The sequence below is a fragment of the Macrobrachium rosenbergii genome, chromosome 4 (assembly GCF_040412425.1).
Source record: "Macrobrachium rosenbergii isolate ZJJX-2024 chromosome 4, ASM4041242v1, whole genome shotgun sequence".
NCBI classification, from domain to species: Eukaryota; Metazoa; Arthropoda; class Malacostraca; order Decapoda; family Palaemonidae; genus Macrobrachium; species Macrobrachium rosenbergii.
Window position 1 is genome coordinate 44457670 of NC_089744.1, and position 24903 is coordinate 44482572.

The window sequence follows — 24903 nt, forward strand, 5'->3', positions numbered from 1 at the left end:
TATATATATATATATACTACATACATATTGGAACTATGGAAAGCATTCTGTTTTCTATTCATTTATTAAGATGCTGACATTTTGTATCACTTGATACATCTTCCAGGCTGGAACAGCGATTAAAATAAACAGTATTTGTGTATAAAAGATATACACATGATATGCTTATTTACACCATATTAGCGGTTAGAAAACAGAACAAGGGAAAAGACCAAAAGCAGAGGCAAGAAGTGCAAAACACCTACCCACAGTGGTAACGTAAAGCAGACTAACAAGAAATGCAGAACAGGTAGGTGATTTGCGCTTCTTGCCTCTGCTTTTGGTTTTTCCCCTTGTTCTGTTTCTTAACTGCTAATATGTGTAAATATAAGTATATAATGTGTATATATCTTATCTTTCATACGCAAATACTGCTTATTTTAATTGCTATTTCAGCCTGGAAGATGTATCAGGCGATATGAAACGTCGGCATCTTAATAAATGAATAGAAAACAGAATCCCTTTCCATAGCAACATCATGTCTACTGTCTGAGTGTCTGCTCCCACCTTCATATACATACATACATACATACATAAATATATATATATATATATATATATATATATATATATATATATATATATATATATATATATATATATATATATATATATATATATATATATATATATATATATATATATATATATATATATATAGGCAGTCCCGGTTATTGGCGATCCAGTTTTATGGCGCTTGTCTAGCGGCGGCGATAAGTGGATTTTCGACATGATTCCTGGTTATTGGCGCTGATCCTTGGTTATTGGCAGCACTGATCCCTGGTTATCAGCATCGATAACCGAGGATCGGCGCTACTTTCGCCGATTTTCTGTTGTTGGCGATTTTCAGTTATCGTCACGCTGTAGGGAACGGAACCCTGCTGATAACCGGGGACTGCCTGTGTGTGTGTATATATATATATATATATATATATATATATATATATATATATATATATATATATATATATATATATATATATATATATATATATATATATATATATACTGTGTACATACCCTGAACTTATGCGAGGTTAGGTTCCGGAGCCTCTCGTGCAAGGTGAATTTTCGCGTAAGTTTGGCATGGTCTTTAAAAATGCTAATAAATATGTAGAATCTACTGGTCACTTTTACCAGACACATATGTAATTCTAATAGCCACAATGCCCTCTTGACTTCTCGAATTCTTCGCGCTTTTTTGGATATGCTTGTAACTACGAAGCCGTGACATCCAAACACAAGAAATTGAAGAGACTTGTGATTTGCCGGTCGCGGGAGACGAACCCGATTCACCTTAACCACAAGGAGGTCACGTTGCCGACCTGACCACGAGGAGGATAAAAGTCTATTACCTGTCGTACATATATATACCTGTCATTTTCAGATATATTTATTAGAGCTGGGATAGACCCATCCTCACCATCGTAGCCAAGTGGGCAATCGTTTTTATTGCTTTTTTTAGGCTGAAATATATATGTAGAATCTACTGGTCACTTTTACCAGATACATATGTAATTCTAATAGCCACAATGCCCTCTTAACTTCTCGAATTCGTTGCGCTTTTTTTGGATATGCTTGTAACTACAAAGCCGTGACATCCAAACACAAGAAATTGAAGAGACTTGTGATTTGCTGGTCGCGGGAGACGAACCTGGGTCACCTTAACCACAAGGAGGTCACGTTGCCGACCTGACCACGAGAAGGATAAAAGTCTATTACCTGTTGTACATATATATACCTGTCATTTTCAGATATATTTATTAGAGCTGGAATAGACCCATCCTCACCATCGTAGCCAAGTGGGCAATCGTTTTTATTGCTTTTTTAGGCTGAAATATATATGTATTTCTTGTGTTTGGATGTCACGGCTTTGTAGTTACAAGCATATCCAAAAAAGCGCGAAGAATTCGAGAAGTTAAGAGGGCATTGTGACTATTAGAATTACATGCTAATAAATGCTTATTTCCAGAGTTTAAGTACTAAATATGACCCTTATCATGCTCCCAAAGTATTAAGCTAACTTTTAAATGAACTAAAGTTAGTGTAATGTTATTTAAAATTTAGCTTATTACCCTTAAAAAAGAAATACAGTAAATGGTTGACATAAAAATTGAGTACTGCACAGTTTCATAATAGCGCATTTACAGTAGGTGTACATATATTAATGTTACCCCTAATTCATGGGATGCCATTTTCTTTTTCACTTAAGAGTAAAAGCTGTTTTCTATGCATCACTAAGTAAACTTCATAACAAAGGTACAATTTCAATAAAATAACAAAAACATGTACATAATGTTCGTAGAAGGTAATACAGTACAGGTAAAATTCAGTCAGTTTAAAATTATATACTGCACAGGTAATGACGTCAGAGAAATAATAAGTTGTAAAAATATGTTTGAGCGCTAATTACGAATGGGAGAGAGAGAGAGGGTAACTGTGCTGCTTTTGTATCGTATTTATGCGCAAATATATAAATACAAATTGTCCATTCTGATTTTACACTTAAAAACTCGAAAATTTATAAAATAGTACTTAAAAATTAAACAAACTTTTTGTGGGGGTATCATCTTTGAAAAGTGCAGTAACTTTGTGAATGGGTATCACATCTTGTAAAAGTACACCAACTGAACATGCTGTAATTACATGCACATACAGATTGCACCAGCACTTTTCTCCAAGGTTAACAAAGTAATTTTCAAAGAATGATACTGTACTTATAAAACTCTTAGTTACATCTCTGATATTACATTAATGAATTCACTTTATCAAACGAGCGACTGAACAACCTCATCTCAAGGTCATGTAAAGTCCTAGTGAAAAGACTTTGCGAATGGACATAATACTTGTATGATATTTATGTACAAAAATATAAATATATATTTTCCATATCGATTTTACAGTTAAAAGCATGAAAACTTATAAATGTACTTCAAACATTAAACAAGCATTTTCTGCAGGGGTATCATCTTTGAAAAGTGCAGTAACTTTCCAAATGGGTATCGCATCTTGTAAAAGTACACTAACTGAATGTGCTGAAATTACCTTTGCATCATATTTATGCATGTACAGAAATAAAAATAATACATTTTTCATACAGATTTTACACATAAAAGCATGAAATGCATTTTTCATACAGATTTTACACATAAAACTATGAAATGCATTTTACATACAGATTTTACACAAAAACATGAAAACTTGTAAATTACTTCAAAAATTAAACATAACCACTTCTGCAGGGTTTCTCGAGAATTTCATGTCTGTGAAAAAATCGCGTATGCCAGTTAGTTAGGTTCCAGTGAAAAGTTCGTGTGTCTGTGAATTCGTGCAACTCGAATCGTGTAAGATCGAGGTATTATGTTATATATATATATATACACACATATATACTCGTATATATATACATATAATATAGATATAGATATATTGTTGAATGTAAATGTTATTTAATGCTGTACATGTATATGTTGTACTGTAATTATGATGGACACCATATCAATTTAATACTCCTTTTTCTTGTGTTTTCTTTAAAGCACCAAATGGTTGGTTCTCCATTACCTCAGAATCAACCTTTCTATACAGTGACTTACCCTTCATATGCCAGTCCAAATTTTTTGCAGGTAAGTTGATATTGTTTTCATTGGTGTCAGTTTTTTTAGCAATGGGCCATTTCCCCTTACATTCACTACCACAATTGTTCTCTGCTGAATCAAGAGATAAAGTTAGAGCTTTACAGTGAAAAAACAATAATTAGACCCTAACCTTTATAAATGAGTGTGAATAAAAGTACGAAAGCTCTGACCCCCTTCTTTACTGTTTCACTTATGACTTGTAAACAATTAAGTCTGTGGGAAGTTGCAGTGACTTGAGCACTTAAGTGTATAAATGTTTATACCTTTTTTTTTTGTTTAAAGATGCAAAGCTCCAACAGTTTGCAGCTAAATCATTTTTTTATGCAATGGCAAAAAAAAAATCCCCAAAAATAATTTTTATGTAGGTTGAATGGTGGGTAGAAATTATGAGATATGAAAAAATTTTGGACTTTTCCCCCCAAAAAAATTTACTAAAAAAACTATTGGTGATAAAGTCAGTGTTTTTTTATATCCATAGCACACCCAGATAAATCACCTAGTTATTGGAATGCAAAAAGTTGTAATTATAGCAAGGAAAGTATGAAAAAATGAATTAGAAAGTAAGAAAAGTGCCAGTCACCCACATGATATGTACAGTAAACCTTTTTGCGTTCAAGGTAGACTGCTCAGTTTTGTTTCATTTTGCGCCTGAATGATTGTTTTATACAATGGTATGAAAAAATCTCCCCAAAAATAACTTCATTTAGTTGAAATAATGAGCAGAAATTATGTCATTCAAGAAAATTTTGCATTTTTCTCCCAAAAGAAATTTGCCAAAAAAAAAAAAAAATATGATAAAGTTGTTGTCATAAATCCATAGTACTGTATACCCGGATAAATTATCTAGTTGTTGCAAAGCAAAATGTTGTAATTATAGCAAGGAAAATATGAAAAAATTGGAAAATTGTCTCACGTTTTCCATTAGAAAAGCGCCAGTCACCCATGTGATGCATGCAGAAAAACTGTTTATACCTTGTTTTGTTCAGTGACGTGTATCTCCGACAATTTTCAAGGTCAACTGCTTAATTTTGTTTCTATTTGAAGCTAAATAATTGCCCTATACAATAGTATAAGAAAACCCAAAATAACTCTATGTAGTTGAAATAATGAGTAGAAATTATGGTACACAAGAAAATTTTGCATTTCCCCTAGAAAAAAAATTGCTAAAAAAAGGACTTGCAATAAAGTTCTCTGGTTTGTGCATGTTACTCCCAGATAAATGACCTAGTTACTGAAATGCAAAATGTAATTATAGCAAGGAAAATATGAAAAAATGAATGACAGATTTGCTTCATGAGTTCCATAAAGAAAGTGGCACGACACACACACACATAGATAAATTATGTAATTATAGAATAAAAATCAAAAGCTATACAAAATAAAAATGAAATAAATAAACATACATTTTACATATAAAAAAATATCAGGAACTCACCAAAAATTATATCACTTAGCTGCAGGTTTGTGCAATTCCTTCAAGCTGTGCTTACAAAAGCAACGAGATGTAATGTCCATACCCAAGTAAAAGCAGCCCAGAAATGTCTTATTGCAACAGCTGAAGGAATAGCAAAGGGGTGGTTATGGTTACTGGCCATGTCCCCTTCCTTTAATACATTGACCATTACTTATGAAGGATGTGGTACCTCTTGAAGCAGTCCCCCCTGATGCAGAGTGCCACCTGGCACTCGATACACTGATATGAGGTGTCCCTCTGTATGCCACTCTTGTAGCATGCACAGTAGCGTTTCTGTCTTCCTGCTGGCATTAGCTGTTTGAGGACATGATGGAGCGATGATGTCTTCAGATGTCCAGCAGGATCCAAGATCTTTGGCCTCCTCTTGGGGGAAAGTGTTTCCTTGATGAGATTGCCATCAGAATCTTTATCATTATCATCATTTCCCTCGGACTCAACAGGCTCAGTAGGGTCAACAGAAGGGCGGGCATGGTGGGCAAGAGGTTGATAGTACTCCAGCTGATCAATAGGCAGCGAAGGAGCATGAGGCAGTTCAGTGCCACCAGCGAGCCATTCTGTGATGAAGTGGAGCTGTGCAGTGCCATCATGTGGAATTCCATCTGAATCAGCTTCTGCACATCCGTGCTTTACTTCAGGGAAAGTACATGAGCATTCTGCAGCAACATCTGGACCAGATAAAGTACAGTAACAACTTATTTGTCCACTTGGTACTCCTCCAGGTGAAGCTGTAGTAGTTGATCATCTGATCAAATCTATCAACTCCTCTCATGTATTTGATGTTCCATCGTATTACACATGGACATTGCAAGGTGGTTGATTGCAAGGATAACTTGTCCTGCTTCTGTACTCGCTTATGATACACATACTCATATACTTCCACACCATCAGTATTCATGATCATAGTCACGAGCCGAGTGTCCTACCAACGCATCATGAAGGTATGTCCTTTGCAGTGGTAATCCATTGTGTTTTGAGGCACCGTATAACATGCAAATGCTTTCAGGGGCGTTGATACTCCTATTGTCAGCTGCAAAGTGCCAGTAGTGTGTTTGCCATGCTCCAAAAGTTCCTCAGACAGGGCAACAAAATTATAAAAAACTTTTATGAAGACATGGTGTCTTTTATTCAGATATGGTGCCAAAAGTCCAAACACAGTATCATGGAGTGTGTGTGACACACTACGATAAATGTGAAAGTCCAGTACCTATCTGCTCTCAGCCTCACACGAAAAATTAAATTTGATATCATACTTAACAGTTTTCTGGAGGTTATAAACTTTTATTAACCCTTAAACGCCGAGCCTCTATTTACAAAAACGTCTCCCGTATGCTGGCAGCGTTCGGGAGCTAGCGCCGAAGTGGAAAATTTTTTTTTTCAAAACATCACAGCACTCTTAGTTTTTAAGATTAAGAGTTCATTTTTGGCTCCCTTTTTTCTCATTGCCTGAAGTTTAGTATGCAACCATCAGAAATGAAAAAAAATATCATTATCATATATAAATATTGAAATATATGACAGCGCAAAAAAAAATTTTCATATATAATTGTATAAAAATCGAGCTGTGAGCAAAACGGTTAAAGCTAATGAGTTATTTTTTTTTTTTCGTTGTATTGTAGACTAAATTGCGATGATTTTGGTATATAACAAATTGTAAAACGATCAAAGCAACACAGAGAAAATATTATCACAAAATGATGCATGAATTTGTAACGCGCGGACATAAAAAAAAGTTTTTTTAAAAAGTTCACCATAAATCGAAATATTGTGCTAGAGACTTCATGTTTGTTGCAAAATGAAGGTAATTGATTGAATATTACTAGACTGTAAGTGTTTTAGCTTACAATTGCAGTTTTCAACCATTTCGGTCGAGTTAAAGTTGACCGAAGGTTGAATTTTTTCTATTTATCGTGATTTATATGAAAATATTTCAAAACTGATAAAAGCTACAACCATGAGTTATTTATTGTTGTATTCTACATGAAATTGCGCACATTTTCATATATAAAACTTTATGTAATGGCTAATATAAAATGGTGCAAACATTACGACAAAGTGACCAAAGAATTTTTGAGATGTTCGGCCGAGTTACCACACGGAGGTAAGGAAAAAGTTTTTTCAAAAATTCACCATAAATCAAAATATTGTGCTAGAGACTTCCCGTTTGTTGCAAAATGAAGGTAAATGATTGGATATTACTAAAATTTAAGAGTTTTAGCTTACAATTGCCTTTTTCGACCATTTCGGTCGAGTCAGAGTTGACCAAAGATTGAAATTTTGGCACTTATCATGATTTATATGAAAGTATTTCAAAACTGATAAAAGCTACAACCATGAGTTATTTTTTGTTGTATTCTACATGAAATTGCACACGTTTTCATATATAAAACTTTATGTAACGACTAATATAAAATGGTGCAAACATTACGACAAAGTGACTAAAGAATTTCTGAGATGTTCGGCCGAGTTACCACGCGCAGACATAAGGAAAAAGTTTTTTTTTTTTTTTTTTTTTTTTTTTTTTTTTCCAAAAATTCACCATAAATCGAAATATTGTGCCAGAGACTTCCAATTTGTTGAAAAATGAAGGTAAATGATTGAATATTACTAGAATGTAAGAGTTTTAGCTTACAATTGCATTTTTCGACCATTTCGGTCGAGTCAAAGTTGACCGAAGGTTGAAAATTTGGCACTTATCATGATTTATATGAAAATATTTCAAAACTGATGAAAGCTACAACCATGAGTTATTTTTTGTTGTATTCTACATGAAATTGCACACATTTTCATATATAAAACTTTATGTAACAACTAATATAAGACGGTGCAAACATTACGACAAAGTGACGAAAGAATTTCCGAGATGTCTGGCCGAGTTACCGCGCGGACGTAAGGAAAAAGTTTTTTCCAAAAATTCACCATAAATCAAAATATTGTGCTAGAGACTTCCAATTTGTTGCCAAATGAAGGTAAATGATTGAATATTACTAGAATGTAAGAGTTTTAGCGTACAATTGTGTTTTTCGACCATTTCGGTTGAGTCAAAGTTGACCGAAGGTTGAAATTTTTTGTAGTTGACGTACGGTACGTCCACTCGTCACCCGACAGACAATTTGAGTCGACTTACGATACGTCCAGTCGGTGTTTAAGGGTTAATTAGCATTTTTTTAAAAACTATCTCCATGTCGAAAAATTATCATCAAATCATATAGTTGAATTCAGCATCATCTGCTTTTTTATTTCTTGTCACTTAATGGTACTTGTAGCTAAGCTCGGACTTTTCTTAATATGTATTTAAATAATCAATTTATACATATTCACTGTGGTACATTCAAAAGTTCACGGGGCAGTAGAGTAGTACCCCTAAGTAGGAATTGAATTTGGGACCAATACCAAGGAAAATTACTGTCGATACCACTGAGACATAGAAGTAAATATTGAAAGGGCAGTAAGAAAAAGAACAACAATCTCCTGAATGAAGTAGAAAAAAATTGCTGTACAGTAGAATCTTATGATATGGGCATAAGGCCTGAAGTACTTTTGTACAGCAACTTCAGTCCTGACAAAGAAAATGGATTTGTGGGTAGAGTGTAATGGGAAGATCATATTATAAATGAGAAAGTTATGAGGATCTATTGTGTTCAGAGGCTGCAGAGTAGACCAGGGTCTCAAAGAACAGTTAGGTAGGAAAAATAATAGAGATGGAAGTAGGAAGACAAATACCAATAGGAATGTTCAGGAAATTGCCAAAAAAAGGTTTTAAGTGAAGATGGGAATATGGGCAGGAAGTGTACAGCAGAAAATGGTGATGATAATGACCTAGATTTTAACCTACTAGATGAAATATAATCTGGTGAGTGCTGCTGTTCAAGTTTGTCACCATTTACTTAATTCGTTTTGGCAGATGTTTTATTGATGGATCCCCATCATGACTAAGCCTTCTAATTTTTCTGCGTTTAGGGCTAGCACTGCTTTGGGTTGCCGCAGGTGACTAGGATATTGTAAGCATGCATTAACTTGAAGGGTTGTATTCCATGCGAGAGGCTGTCTTAGATTTTATTGTACTATGACATTAACTTTTGGTTTTTCACACCATGCCACTGGATGACTTTCTTGTGCTCCATAAACTTACAGGTTTCTATATCATGCCAGAGGTTGCCTTTTTTTTTTTTTTTTTTTTTTTTTACAAAGGCATTAAATTATATAAGAGTTGATAGGTGACCTTCAGGAGCATCTGATTCTGTTGATGTCTAGGAGACATCTTTCACATCCATGGTTAGAGTATGTTGAAACTAGCTAGTACTTGGATAAGTGACCTCCTAGAAACTTCAGATGTTGTTGGCGCCTAGGAGACATCTTTCGCATCCATGATGCAAGTTTGAGTTTACAGCTTCCCATCGTTCTGCCTGGTTTGTTGGGAGATCAACCTGATTCGTTGGGAGATCAGCAGCTCCTCCAAACTAAGTTCAGACAACTTGTTTTTGGTTCCTACTCAGTAAGGACGTGGTGTCCAGGAGCTCCATTTCTTTTGACTTGGCATAGTCACACTCCCCCAGTTAGGAGTGGGAGATGTAAGTATTAGCTGCTGCTGCTGCAGTTACCAGTTGTTCCACAACCTGAGAGGGAGCTAATGGATTATAAGACAGTTTCAGGCATCTCAGGGTCCAAACAGGCACTCCTTTGATAGCAACGACACCAAGGTAGTGCCTATGGTTACACTATCCAGAGATTTTTCATTCTTTTTAGACTTTCAAGAGTCTCAGGATCCAAAGATAGACAGTCCTTGGTGTAATAGCAACACCACCACAGTAGTGCCATGGTCAACAAAAGGTCCTAGTGTCCTTTCATCTACTCTACTGCAGTGCAGGTATACGAGTAGACAGAAGAACATTCAGTACAGTGGCCAACGAGACATCCCAAGCAAGATGGACATAATTACAATAATTCATTCGATGAAGTCAGTAGATAAGGACAGTTGATCTTGGCACCTTGACTTCTGGAAATTTGTTCAACCTCTGAAGAAGCTTGATCATAGTCCTTCTTTTCTTGACTTACTGAAGTTGGCACCATTCTGCTCTGTCTTTTCGCACCCTTGAATAAAGCAAGACATCTTTAGTATCCATTTACATATGGAAGCTTACACCGTCTGTCATTCTACATGTTTCGAAGGTGATCAGTGAGATGGATCATTCCACTTCTGTGGTCCTGTGGTTCCAATGACAGTATAACATCTATGTTGCCTCCATAAAGACTAGACTTTCAGCCCAGTGCCAACAACTCGTTCGTTAGCTTTGTGTTGGCCAAGAAATGGTGTCCAAGTTATCATTCCTCTGACTAGTGGGATGATCAAACAAGTGTACCCGCAACTTCTTGTAGGACATCAGAACATTACGGGCCAGATCTCTCAAGGCCAGGGCTGTCCATCACAATCAGAAAGAACCTGTTGGTCAAGTACTAGGGTGGAATGTAATTGTGCAGATCACATTCATCTCCTTTTACCTTGGGACATTGCCCATAGCTCCTTGGATCCTGTGGTGGATGGTCGATAAGTCGTGTAGTTCACCCAGCTCTTGAGGTACCTGCTGCATATCGCCTAAGGTGTGTGACTGCATGGAAGTGTGTGTGGGACTGGCCTCCTCCCTTTCTCCTGTCTTCCTTCCTCTTTCAGTGGGCAGAGGAACAGTGAACAAGCCATCACGTGCTGGATGGGCATTCATACAAGTGATCTAGATGACTGAGTATCCTATCTATAATCTAGCTCCATTTGGATTAGTAGATGCAAATCCTTCCTTCTCTTTAGCAAGGGGAGAGAGGGGCTAACTATGAGCAAACAAGTTGGTTATTCTTAGCTTTATAGTGTCCAACACTGTGGGTTCCTCCAAACCTTTTCAATTCAATGATATTACATTCCTTTAATTCGAAATGTCCAGAAGTCTGACGATTGAACATCTCTCTTGTTCAGTAGATCAGAGGTATGGTCTCCTTCCTTTGCTCTTTCATGACCAGGAAGAGAGTACCCAGGTGAGCCGAGCTACCAGTCAGTTCAAAGATTTACTCAGAATCCTCCCTCCAAAAGTCAGTCTCCCATATGTAAAGACCGAGGGTTTGTTTTTGTGCAGGAACAAATGACAAATTTTTAAAGTAATTTGTGCTTTTCCTAACATACAAACATGAGGTCTTTACATAAAGGGCCCACCTCTTACCACCCCTCATTCTCTTACCTGGGCCATAAGGTAAACTGTGTAGAATTCAATGCGCACCGACTTGGTGGGCAGTGCTTCTGCCCCTACCATTGGTAACTGTTACCATAACCACCATGCAAAAGTTTAATGGCTGGATTTTCAGCTCACTGAAAGTTAGTCTCATATGTAAAGACCTCAGGTTTGTATGTTAGAAAAAATACAAACTACTATTAAAATTTGTCGTTTTGTATACAAAGGCATTAACTTGTGTAAAAGTTGCCTTTTCCTCATACAAAGACATTAACTTGCATTTTTTTGCACCTAAGCAGAGGTTGCTTTTTTTCTATAAAGGCATTAACTTTTGTAGAAGTTTATTTTTTTATACAAAGGCAGTAACTCATAGGTTTTTACTCTGCAACCAGAGGATGCCCTTGTTTTCCAAAAGTATTAAGTTACAAGCTTTTACACCATGCCTCGCCAGCAAATTCCTTTTTTTTTTTTTTTTTTTTTTTTTTTTTTTTTTTTTCAAAGGCTCTAATTTATGTCTTGGGACTGGCACTGAGTTGCTCTCTCTCTCTCTCTCTCTCTCTCTCTCTCTCTCTCTCTCTCTCTCTCTCTCTCTCTCTCTCTCTCTCTCTCTCTCTCTCTCTCACACACACAGACACACACACACACACACACACACACACACACACACACACAGGGCTAGGATTCCTTAATCTAGTCACCCTGGTACCCCCACCTGAAGTCCAGCAAATGATATCAAATGATCGCCCCCCAAAAAATCCAGGAAGTTCTAGTAGCTGATCTAATTGTCCTGATGCTCTCTCCAAAACTCACTTCCTATGTTGCTTGCTGTTTTGGTAGCTTCTACTTGAAGTATTCCTGCACATGCAGCTACTAAACTGCTGTTGATCTGGTCATGGACACTTCACGTGTTCCTGTGTCAAGTGGTTCTTGCCCTTCCTCTTTTCTTGGTTATAACTGTTGTACCCATAGCAGAATATATATCTCATGTATAGCCTGCTGTGTCTGCTGAATTAGCTTTTCTGATAATAACTTTGATGTATGTTGCTGCATATGTAGCTTCTGCAGTGCTTGCTGTCCCCTTTAGCTGCAGTTTCCTGGCAAGTTCCACTAGACATTTTGGTTTTTGCATTGCTCCTGCTATGCCAAAGATGTCTCTGATGTCCTTTCCAGTCTTGTCTTGAAGTTGTTGCTTGTTATTTCAATTTTTGGTACTTGAGCCATTACTTCAGCTGCTGTTTTGGTCAAGCCAGTATCCAAACTTGTTCTGACACTTTTTTTTCCATGACAAGGACATCTGCTTTGTCTCCACTTGTGTGTCGGTTGAAGTTACTCCTCCAAATGTTATTGCTCCAACTGTAATTGAATTGTTGGCTGCATGATCTCTTACAGTTTCTGGTCAGGTAGCTCTTGCTGTGCATATTTTTGGGGCTGGAACACGCCCCTCTTTTTAGCTCCAGTCATTGTTAACAGTGTTTTATGTGGTTCCCTTCAAATATGGTGGAGCAGACAAAGGTAAAACCTTTCCTTTTTTTCACAAAGGCTTTTTTCCTGGGATCCTGGTGATCTATGGGGTTTTGTGTTCCATGTGTTGCCATCTAATCAACAATGATTGTCATTGTGGTGAGTGATCTTTAATTTTGATAAGTTGTGAACTTGTCTCTACCAGGACTTGTGGCAAGGGGATGGGTACATGAAAGGAGCCTACTTCAGGGGTAGCCCATGCTGTAGGAGAATATACCTGTGGTCATGTAACTTCATTCACTGATGGAGTTGTCTGTTTAAGTTAAAGAAGTCTCAGACAATGTAGGAGTTGGCTTTATATCCAGAAGTATGATCTTCTGTTAGATGTTCATCCTTTGGCAACTTCATTGTCCAAAACATTCAGATGCAGTACAAGGGCCAAAAGATTCTTCATCTAAGCACCTACAGCAGAACTTTTGGGCTCCTTACCAATAGGAAGTCATGGATAGACAGCAGAACTTGAGAGGCTGTGATCTCCAAGTGGCTGGCCCAAATGCTTTCTCCATTCTGTGTCTTTGATCTTTGTCCCTGCAAGTTCTCTTGGAAGAAGAAACTGTGAAACAACTATTTTCGTCATTTGCCACACTGTCACTTGTGTGGACAGACAAATAAGAGAGATTTCCAAGTGATTTCCTGGCCTTTGGCATTGGTAAGGGGGGGGGGGTGTTACTGGGTATTTTTGATGGATAAAGTGGTCATAGTTGGAGCCTCTAGCTCTAGGCTTGCATCTCATCCTCAGCCTCCAGCCTCAGTATACTAGTAGTGGGAGTCAGTGAGACAAGGGTGAGTATCTTGCTAGTATTTTTGGACATCTAGGATGTTTAATGCCACATCCAGATAGTACATATAACTGTGAGGAAATACTTTCAATTCCCATGACAAGGATGGTATTCCAGTACCACCCCCTGTGCTTTAGCCTGGCAACTACTCAGCAGGTCTATAACCAGGCTTTGTCTCTAGCAGCAGGCTGGATGCACTGCCCTGCCAAAAGGGTTTGGACGTAACTGGAAAATTGATTAGCACTAATGTAGACAAAAGCAAGCTTTCAGCAAGACTGGGTCCATCACTGCAGCTTGGAACAGTACCTGGGCCTGCAGCTCAGTTGGAGGAAATCAGCTTGTTCCCTTCTATGATGGTGACGTACTTTGAGGTTGAGTTTGACACTGACAGCACTTGGGGCTCATTCAGCAGACATAATACTGAGACTACTTGCAGTGGTACAGGAGTATCTGCATTAGCAAAGTCTCCCTGCCAGGCAGTGGTAGTCTCTGCTTGAACACCAGTCTTTCAGGAGTTGGGTCATTTCAGGAAGTCCTTGGAGTTGCAACTTTCAAGGTTTAGATATTGTGACTTGTGCATATTGCTCATTCCATCATCATCTCGGGAATAATTCCACTGTTCTCCAGTGGTGCAGAACTAGGTCACCTGAGAGTTGCAGTTATCCTGTTCCAGTAGCTGCAGAACTACTTTTCATCATAATTGCATTGACACAAGGTGAGAGAGCATTCCTCCTTGGTCAGCAGGTGAGAATGACATGGTTGGAAATTGTCAAGAAGCAGCACATCAGCTTAGAGTTTTCAGTTATTTGTTCATACAGGCAAATTCATACCTCAGTACCTAGGGGGAATATTCTCTGAACCCCTCTCTGAGTCAGGATGGAGATCATCAGTTGAACAAAGGTCAGTGAAGTTGAGATTCTCCCAAGGTTTGTGCTAGGAAGACTAAGCATCATCAGTCACCCTCAGCAGCCAATAAGCCAAGTGCCAAGCTTAACAGGTAGAAGAGCCTTTCCTAGAGACCAGCATCACAAGGAATGAAGTTCCTGCAGTTGCTGCATCCAAGCTATAGGTTGATAGTGGCTTTCTCAGATGTTCACCGTTTCATCATATCTGAAATAATTCCAGTGTTCCCAAGTGGTGCAGGACCAAGGGTACCTTATAGCAAATGTTCCTTTTGTCCTTAGAGTTTGGGAACTACTGTCATCATGGTTGCATCAGTAAGCAGCCTGTCATCTTGCAGAAATTAACAGATTTTCCAATTTTTTGTGGTGTTCATATAGGTAAATTCAGCAGTGTTTTTCCTGACAGCTACTTCACCACAACCTACCTCAAGAAAAGTCATCCCAAGGTTTGTGCTATGAGGACAAAACACTAGTGCAGTTAGCCTCGGCATATTCACAGCTAGGTATCATGCCATACAGTTGGGAGAGCCTTGATGTGTATAACTTTGCATTATTCCATCCAATCGGGGAGATGCTGATAAAATTTGGAACCTCCAACTGCAACAAGAAGATGATGGCGGTTGCTGTACTGCAGTCTCAGCTCAACTGGTTGTTGGACTGTAAGTGGCTACTACCAGACCATTCCAGGACTTTACCAACCAGGAGGAAACTCTGGAAGGAGCCACTTTTCAGCAATCCATTCCATACAAAAATGCTATCAGTATAGTTATTCAAGGAGAAGAGAGTGACCCTATCTCAGTTTCTGAAACTCAGCTGCATGAAATTTATTTTGCCTAAGAACCTCTGGTGACCCATCCAGCCCATTGTTTTCCTCATAGGTCAATGCAGTTGCCCAACAGGACCTTTTTTTAGCCTTACAAGTCTTACCAGGGCCTTCTGTGAACCAGTTAAAAGATCATGTCTTAGCCATCCTTCAGTGAATTCAGCTGGAGTGCCATCAGAAGTATGTAAGTGAGCTATATGCTTTTGCAGGAAGTCGTAATCTCTGGAGTTGTCTTCAGTCAGCTTGTCTTCAGCTCTTGACTTTTTCCCATCGAGATGGCCAGTAGTCAAAGTTACACCACTTTCCTGTTTGCCAGCCATGCTTTGGTGCCTCATTTTGCAGAGGGCTTCTTTTTTGTTTTTTCCCAGTGTGAGCCTTTTATCACTTCTGAAGAAGGCATACGGAGTGAATGGTTCCACTCTTCTTGTCCATGAAGCGGGAGAGTAGCAGGTCTCCAAAAATATGGAGTCCCTCTGGCTAAGGCAGTATGCTCTATAGGTGTGTACAGTGGTGTCTGCCAGTAAGACTGGCCAAATTTGAGGGACTGCTTATGAGAGCAAGCCCTCATAACTTCCATTGCCTTCTATAGGAATGCTAAATTCACTGGCATTGTAAGTGAAGATACGTGGAGAAATCAGTCAGCTCACTAATTTCACATGTGAGACATTAGGCTCATGGAGTGTGGCTGTTGTGTTCCCATCCATTCTCAGGAGACTTGATTTCCCAGGCTATACACTTCTGTGTTTTATCTGAATAGTTGGTTGATCTTTGTGCCTTACCAAAGTGTCACCAAGTGCATTCTGTTGCCTAGTGGTTCACTAGACTCATGGGACCTTTACAAGACCTGGGACTATCAACCTCTTGAACGCTCACTCAGGTAGCAATTCTGGCTAATTATGAATGCAATCTAATGAAATAAAACTAACTTTTCTTATAAAGACATCAGTTATAAAGTAATACCCAGCCCCATCTTTCTCATTGAGATTTTTTTTTTTTTTTTTTTTTTTTTGTGAAAAAATGAGGAAGGCATTTATTACCAGCAGTGGATTGGAGATGTACATGTATGAAGTTGTTAGTGATTCTGCAATCCCTGTCTTCAAGATATCAGAAGATACATGTCTGAAGTAAATAAAGAATTAATTTTACAAAAACTTTATAGTGTTGGAATTGTTGGGAGAGGGAAGTGATTGCCAGTGACTTCTTAGGTGTATTTTAATTATTTTATATTCCTTGCTCAAGCCTCCCTGATTATGTTTTAGATACATGTTAAATCTTATACTGTCATCAGCTAGAGAAAATGTGAATAAAATTTAATGGAAATTAGTTGATATTTAAATGTGTACAAAACTCTCATAAGTTTTACTGATGTTCAGGTAAAAAGTGCAAAGTGATTAAATAAATTCTGAAGTGTTTGAAAGGTAACAAAAATACTTTACTTTTTGTTTGACTTTATCCCCTGACTTAACAAAGAACATTTAAATATGTATTTACCCTTTAACGTGTTCTTGAGGCTAGAGGTAGTATGTGTACCTATAAAGCATTGTCTCTGAAACTCATTGACAACTGCTAAGAGAACTGATCCCCAATTGTCATCAATGGAAACAAAGGCTAAATTTACTTGTTTTATTTAGGTTACATGATCAAGTTTGCATAATTTAAGTTTCATATTGACAGTAGTTCATTCATCATCCTGGAAGCGTGCATCCCTCATTGGGGATTACCACCTAGTGTGCCTTGATCAGTCTGCAGATGGTATTAAATGCTTTTTGGTGCTTCAGTATGATTCCCAGCTGCATTACTTTGATTTCATCCCACTTAGAAGCCCAACTTCTGTTAAAGTTACCTTGATCCATAGTCACCTCACACTCACAGGAGCTGGCTGGGTTTGTGCTGGAAATCTTTATTTATTTGGATATGATTGTTGTATGTATATTAGGAAGAAAAGATATGTATCCTGTACCTCAGTTTTGGCCCAAAAATCTTATGTGACCCTTCCCTGTTTTATGACCCTTTGGTAAAAAATTCAGATGCTAACTTTCCTACATAAAGTGCACTACAAGAATGAAATTATTGTTACCAAGCCAATGTAATAACCTTCAAACCTACATGTTGAAACCTTAAGTAAATATTGTCTTGCAGAGAAAATGTTTTTGTTATAATATTAGTTACCAAAAGAAATATGCAAAAATTTGGACAGTTTTAGTGAAACTGGTTGGAAAAAAATGTATAAATAATAGTTGCAATGTATAAATAATAGTTACATGTTATATCTTATGATAGAGATAGATTTTTTTTATCAAGGTTAAGTAGCTGATGTGTTGCAATGTTACATGGACCAAGGTTTCAAGGTTAATTCCATGGCTGCCTTGTATCAGTGGGGGAAAGGTGCCATAACCCAAATTTGATATTGCTTTATATAAAATAACTAGATGGATTTGTTAAACTACAGTTTAATAAAAACAAAAGCTGGTACTTACACCTTTGTAGCTTGCAATATTAACTGCCAATAATTCTGTTTTTATAGAGCATGAAAACATATGGATATTTATTTTAAGGTTCGTTTTTTCGTAGGTGATAACTCCAATACCACAAACTGAAGGGAGTTTAACTCCTTCAGAGCACACACCACCTCCGGCCTCTGCACATTGCCAACCTGAAAACTTAGATGGAAGCATGCATGGTAGGTTTATCACAGTGCTTGGTATAGTATGTTATTCTGTTATCTTAAGATTGATTTTATTTCAGTGGAAGATCATTATAAGTGTTAGGTATAAAGTGTATGTTGAATCTCTTAATAAATTTTGAATTGTGATTATTTGGTATACAGTTTTTTACACTAGACTCCCTTGTAATCGGTATTGCAACAACTTTAACTCAAGCAGCTGGCACTTTTTCTCCAACAGTCATTAAACCATGAATGTGTAGAGGGAGAGAGAAAATATTTACTACTTTGTAAAGAAATGACAAATACATTTGCTTTTTGCCATGCCATCGGCAGCTCTTCTCTTTTCCTTCTTAATTAGAGAAACAAAGCTACTGTAGGCTCTAGTTATAATTCTGTTTTCTGTGTGGGTGCGTGTGTGTGCAAACAAAATGAAAACTAAAAACAAAATTGTAAATCAAAGATTAGAAATTTACCATATTTCCTGGGGTCAGAAATGTCAGATTTCGAAGCTGCACCCTTATTTTGGCTAAAAAAAAAAAAAAAAAAAAATAAATTCTGGTGGCAACACTCATAAGTTGATTGCCTTGTTTTGTGTGCTGTGCACATTCAGCTGTCTCAGTACATTGAGGAAGTGTGACTGGCTGGTATAGCATATTGGTTTTTGCAATATTTTCATCTCCTCGATTTTGATATTAAATAGGCTTTTTTGAAGTTGACTTACCAGGTAAATGAAAACCTTGAACAGATCACAAAGTAACATGTACAATATAAACTCTTCAGGCACATTGCATGTGTTGATATACATGTACGGTATGTGTGTGTGTGTGTGAATACATACACATATGAGTAATGTTGAGATGAACTATGCACTTGCTGCATATTTGCTTGCCTTTCTCTTTCTCTTTGTTTGTCTTTATAAAAAAATAGACAATTTTGACAGAGAAGAGAGTGACAGAGAATATTATGTCTTAGATTTTTGAGAGAGAGAGAGAGAGAAAATGATGATTCAAGATGCTTGTTATAGAATTTGAGGAAGGGTCCTTTTATGCAATCAGCAAATTCAAATAACCAGCAACCCTTTGGTCCCAAGGATGCCAGTTATGAGGGATTTTACTGTATCTGGAATTGATATTGCATTATGTTTAAGAGCTTCGTTATTCCAGTAATGTTCTACTTAATGCTGCTTATATTTCAGGTCCAAACAATGAACTCATGAAGGTGAACCAAGGATTATCATCTGTTATGGTATGTATATTGAGGTACCTGTCTTGAAAAACTTTTATAATAATTTTAGTGAGTAATTTAATTCCTTGAAAGTTACTTCCATTTCCTTTTGATTCTCAAAGGCTACAAAGAGAGATTCTCCAGACATTCACCCTATTGCAAGCAGTAAATTTTTCCATATATAGAGTATTACAGAACTTAATTGTTAGTTATGCATTATTTAGAACTTGATTGGTTTACTAACACTGTCAGATTTTTGTTTTGAGTCACAGTCAGACATTTATATCAGGCATGCTGTGATTTTTGTCCAGCTCGATTTTAACCTTCAGACTCTCTCTCTCTCTCTCTCTCTCTCTCTCTCTCTCTCTCTCTCTCTCTCTCTCTCTCTCTCTCTCTCTCTCTCTCTCTCTCTCTCTCTCTCTCTCTCTCTCTCTCTCTCTCTCTCTCTCTCTCTCTCTCTCTCTCTCTCTCTCAGGATGTTTGAGAGATGTTACATGCTCACTTGAGTCATATGAGAGACAAAATCATGTTCATGTGAAAACACACAAGCCTTAGGTACCCTTTCACTTTACTTATGAGTTAACTGTACACCAAAATTTATTAACTGAAAAAACTTGCACTTATTAGCTGGCCCTTGACCATGCTCCTTCATAAGGTTTGTAGATGATTTTCTTCAAGATAAATTACAATACTTTTCATAGGGGATTCCGATTCAAGGTTTTTTCCTAAGTAGTCTTAAGTGAATGAAGATATCCATACAATTTAGTTGATTTTTTGTAGGTCAAGATAAGCATTATAAGCTGAGTAAGAGTAACTTAGTAAGTACTGTAGATGCTTTGTTTCATCAAGTGTTAGCAATCATATTTTGCACCATGCTATTTGAATAAATTTATTTGGTAATATTCAAGTCACATGAATGGTCCATAACATAGCCCTTGACCATGCTCCTTCATAAGGCTTGTAGATGATTACAATACAGGCAGTCCCCGGTTTACGACGGGGTTCTGTTTTTCTGCCGCGTCGTAAACCGAAAATAGTCTTAAACCGAAAAATCGTCGAAAATCGTCAAAATTCCTAAGAAAACCTTACTTTTAATGCTTTGGGTGTAATGAAAACGATGTAAACTGATTTTTATTGAGTTTTTCATAAAAAAAAACTCCAAATTTTGATTATTCTGCCGTTTTGGAGCCATATTTCTTCCATCGGATCAGGGAACAATGCGTCATAACCTCGGAACATGCGTCGTAAACTGGGAAATAATTTCTAATGAATATATTTGAAAAGAGTCGCAACCTTGGAACGTCGTAAGCCAGACCTGTCGTAAACTGGGGACTGCCTGTACTGTCCATAGGGGATTCCAGTTCATGGTTTTTTCTTAAGTATTCTAAGTGAATGAAGATATCCATAGAATTTAGTTGATTTTCTGTTGGTCAAGATAAGCATTATAAGCTGAGTAAGAGTAACTTAGTGAGTACTGTACATGCTTTGTATCATCAAATGTGAGCAGTCATACTTCGCACCATGCTATTTGAACAAATTTTGCAGGAAAATATTCAAGTCGCATGAATGGTTCATTGGATTTCCGGGGGGAAAGTACTGTATCTATGTGTCCCATTGCAACTAGTATATATTTGTCCATAAATATACTCGAACTGTTGCTATTTTTATTTATTTATTATGATATAATTTCAGCTGTAATAGTAACAACAAAATATTGGAAAGAACATATGTAACTGATAAAATTAGCTGGTATTTTTACAAGTGTCTCGACAAAGAGGCCATGTGCAGGTTGAGAAAGATTCACTTTTGGCATCCTGTGGTAGGTACTGAAAATTTTTAGAATTTTTCTTATACCATGTTCATTTGCATATCTTCCTTTCTGTGTTTTTTTTTGGGGGGGAACCCTAAAGTTTGCCCAGCCTTAGGGTTTTGTTAATGTATATTTAGCTCAGCATGTGATGGTTAATCATATACAAACTCATATTCATGTTCCAAATGTTCTCAAGTCTTGATCGTCAAACAGAAGAAAGAGTCTCACCACATGAGCTATCTTTGTCCTTAGGTGTTTCTCACCTGCCTTCCTCACTTTTTGTGAACCTTCTGTGCATTTAGAGATTGTTCCAAGCTTCTCTTCAGATAATTGGATTCAGTTTTCATTCATTTTCTTTTCAGCACTTAATTCCTTGTAGCCATATCATTTTATCAGTTTTCTCCATTTTAGTGAGTGATTGACATGTTGTTACTCGAAGGTAATTTTCTTGCCAGCTTCCCATAAAAATTCAGGTTAATTTATTTACCTGTTATTGAATTTTCCCCTTTCTTGATAGTGTATATTTAGTCTTCTCAACTTAATCCTTAGAGTCACTTATTCCATATTGAGTTTTAGCAGATTTTTTTTATGGACAGATACCCTGTCAGACTTAACCCTCACCTTCCCAATTTATCAGGGATTGGGATTGGCACTGCACATGGCTGGCTTGCCCACCCAGTGGCAGATTATAATTACATTTACCAAATTACATAATTTGGTAAATCTTATTATTTCTGTTTTGTCTTGTATTTACTCTGGTAATTTTTGGTACTTAGTATTGTAACAGCTACTGCTCAAGTTTTACAGTAGTAAACAGAAGAGATAAGTGTAATTACCTCTTATTTGTTACATGCAAAGTACAGGTATTAATATTTATTTTTTATTTTTATTAATCTGCATTAGTGTTTTTGTTTTCACACATCATTCAAGTATTAAGCTGCTAATAACTAGTATATATAATTTTTAAATTTGGTATAATAATTTATATTTTCTCCTTTTTAGCAGTATAGGTGCTTTTTGCTTTTTTCTCTATCAAAGTTGTCACCTGTGAAGTGGTCTGTTGCCCCTCTATCATGTTTTGTGTTTTGGATCCTAATTTTTGTGTTACTTATCATAAGTATGTTTGTGGTAATAAGTGAGGGTTTACCATATGAGGTCTGTTTATGTCTATGCCAGAGAAGTTGGTTAGGTTGGTTGAAATGGTTTATAAAAGAACTAAAGAACATTCAGTAATTACAATCTGTAACAAAAGAGAAATGTCTGAAGTTAGGGTAGGTTTATTTAAAGGATCAGCATCAAGCCCATTTCTGTTTGTACTGATTATGAATGTATTAAGTGAACAAATTAGGAATGAAAATCAATGGGAATTTTTCTGTGCAGCTGATCTGGCGATTATGGCAGAGACTGAAGAAGAATTGCAGAGAAAAGTAAGAGAGTGGTGGGAGTCACTAGAATAGGGTGGTACAAAGGTAAACAGGGATAGTACTGAATTTGTAGTACCCAGCAAGCTGAAGGGGATAAGTTATTTGTATAAGAGAGAAGAGGCCAAGATTTAAATCAGGTGAGAATTTAAAATACTGAAGATCCACAAGATAGAAGAGGCCTAGAAGTTGAAGGTTTGATAAAAACAGCTTGGGGAAAATGTAAAGAGGTTGTAGGTGTAGTGTGTGACAAAAGGATGCAAAATAAACTGAAAGTATAGATCTACTGCACTGTAGTCATACCAGTGCAAATGTGTGGTTTCAGAAACATTGCCATCAAGGAGAGAGGAACGGAAGCTGGAGTGAACAGGAATGAGGTTGCTGAGGTTTATTTTGGGATTTTAACTTATGAGAGGCTGGAAAATGAAGAAATTAGAAGTGCCAAAGTGGTAAAGATTACTGAAATGATAAGAGAATGTAGATTGATAGTATGGACATATGGTAAAGATGAGTAACGAAGAAGAAGTGAAGAGGGCTTGGGTGGAATCTGTTGAGCGTAGAATGTCAACCAGGAGGCAGAGGATTAGATTGGATGATAAAGTGGAAAAGGATTTCAGGAAAGGTTTAGTGGGAGAGTGGATGAGACTCCTAACATCACCTCAGGTGAATAAAAAAGTCTGTTAGTAAAGGAATGGAAGTTTTGAGTGAAAAAGTATCCTCTTCAATACACCAGATAACAAACCAGTCCACTTGCCCAGGTAAAGAGAAGTGACAATGATAGCTGTAACTTCTGGAAAGCCACTCATGGGGACTCTGGAGGAAGAGGGAGTTGCTTTTGAAGTCACTTCCAAATAAAAGAGCTCTTGAGTTTTCTACAATGAGATCCAGGAGATCCAGAAACCAGTCCTGTAGTAGTTGATCATCTGAGAGTTCACTCAAGTCCAAAACTTCACAAAGACCTGTCTGCACTGAACATTTAGTCAGTCCCAAGTCTGGAGTATTGTGTCCACTGCCCAAGCCACTGGGTTTGGCTTTGGAGAACAACATTGGTAATCTTGCATTCAATTTTGTGGTGAACAGACCCAGCAAGGGCATCCCTTAACCCTGCCAGAAGGGTTTGTGTATGTCTAGGTGGCGGAGTTACTCTGAAGGTAGGAACTGATGGGTCCAGGTGAGAGGGTACTAGACTTGATGAACTAATGAAAAACAGTGATATTCCTTTTTTTTTTTTTTTTTTTTTGTCTAAGTTAAAAAGCAAGCCCTAGAAGACACAAGGGCTCTTACCTTGTTCCTCCTTGATTCCACTGGTAAGAAATGGCATTAGTACTGTTGGCTATGACCCTTATACAACATCCTGATAAAATGATCATGGATGTTTTGAATCCTAAGAATACAGGCTTAACTTTAAATAGTCGGTGTAGTTATGTCTCTTCTTGCTTGGCCAGACTACCTTTGTATGAGAATCCAACAAATGGGCTCCCCAGCCCTCATTTAAAGTTTCTGAAAACATCAACTTGCCAGGATCTGCTGGAGCCAGAAGGACTTCCTTAAGAGGTTTCTGCTGATTTTGCCATCACTGAAGATTATTAAAGTAGGTCTCTGCCCTAGTAGGAATGGATGCAGGACCAACTGCAGGGAACTAGCTTCTACAGCAATACCACATGCCTATCAGGACCTGCAATGACTCCTTTAGACAATGAATATTGTTCTCTATGGGGTAGACTGACTTAGCAATGGTACTGATCTGCAACTTATGTTTATTACCTGTGTGGAAGGCACTAGGTCCAATTTCTCACTGGCAGATGTTTCTCCAACTTTACTGGAAGAAACTAAGATAAACCAATTGGGATGAAGACCCAGGTGATGAATCCATGTGACCACAAGTTTCGAAGTTTTTGCAAAGACCTGTACAAACTGAAAAAAGGGCCCAGAGCTGAAACACTCAACCCTGCCACACAAAGCAAGGAGACTTCTTGGACAACAGAAGAATATGGATGACAGTCAGGTCTAGAGATGTCAAGAAGTTCGCTTTACATACCTAAGTTCGCTTTACATACCAATCTCTTGACAAACTCCACAGTCTCCATCTGAAGGCGAGTCAGATGAAGTAACATATTGAGACTACTAGGGTCTATAATCAGACTTCAAACTCCGAAGGCTTTTGTAATAAAAATGGATCATCTATAGAATCCTGTCATCTCCATCTGAATTTTTTTTTTTTTATTCCTCTCTTTCTCAGCATGGAGGGTACCCTTGTTGAGAATCATCATCTCAGGATTTGAGGAATGAGCCTTAAAGGCAAACCAGTCAGGACAGTGGAGGATGGTTTGAATTGAGGATTGGAAGATGGTAACTGTTGTGGAGAACCTCCATAACCCAAGTTTAAGCCCCATTTTCCTCC

General features: G+C 37.3%; 2 protein-coding genes across 22 annotated transcripts in view; one reads left to right on the top strand and one right to left on the bottom strand.

The window, feature by feature from the left end:
• Positions 1 to 24903, top strand: part of LOC136833716 (UDP-N-acetylglucosamine transferase subunit ALG13-like) — a 539859-nt gene that overhangs the window by 404762 nt on the left and 110194 nt on the right. For 18 of the 21 annotated variants that reach the window (XR_010851592.1, XR_010851593.1, XM_067095956.1 and 15 more), the window contains 3 exons: positions 3576 to 3662; positions 17954 to 18062; positions 19243 to 19292. Coding sequence is in view for 19 of the 21 variants with exons in the window: in XM_067095956.1 (XP_066952057.1) it covers positions 3576 to 3662; positions 17954 to 18062; positions 19243 to 19292 (246 nt within the window). In the remaining 2 variants the exon portion in view is untranslated. The remainder of the gene's footprint in view (positions 1 to 3575; positions 3663 to 17953; positions 18063 to 19242; positions 19293 to 24903) is intronic. The other 3 variants (XM_067096033.1, XM_067096009.1, XM_067096054.1) reach the window with 1 other exon arrangement.
• LOC136833810 (uncharacterized) overlaps positions 1 to 24903 on the bottom strand; it is a 345490-nt gene that overhangs the window by 283010 nt on the left and 37577 nt on the right. The gene's annotated exons all lie outside the window — the stretch shown is intronic.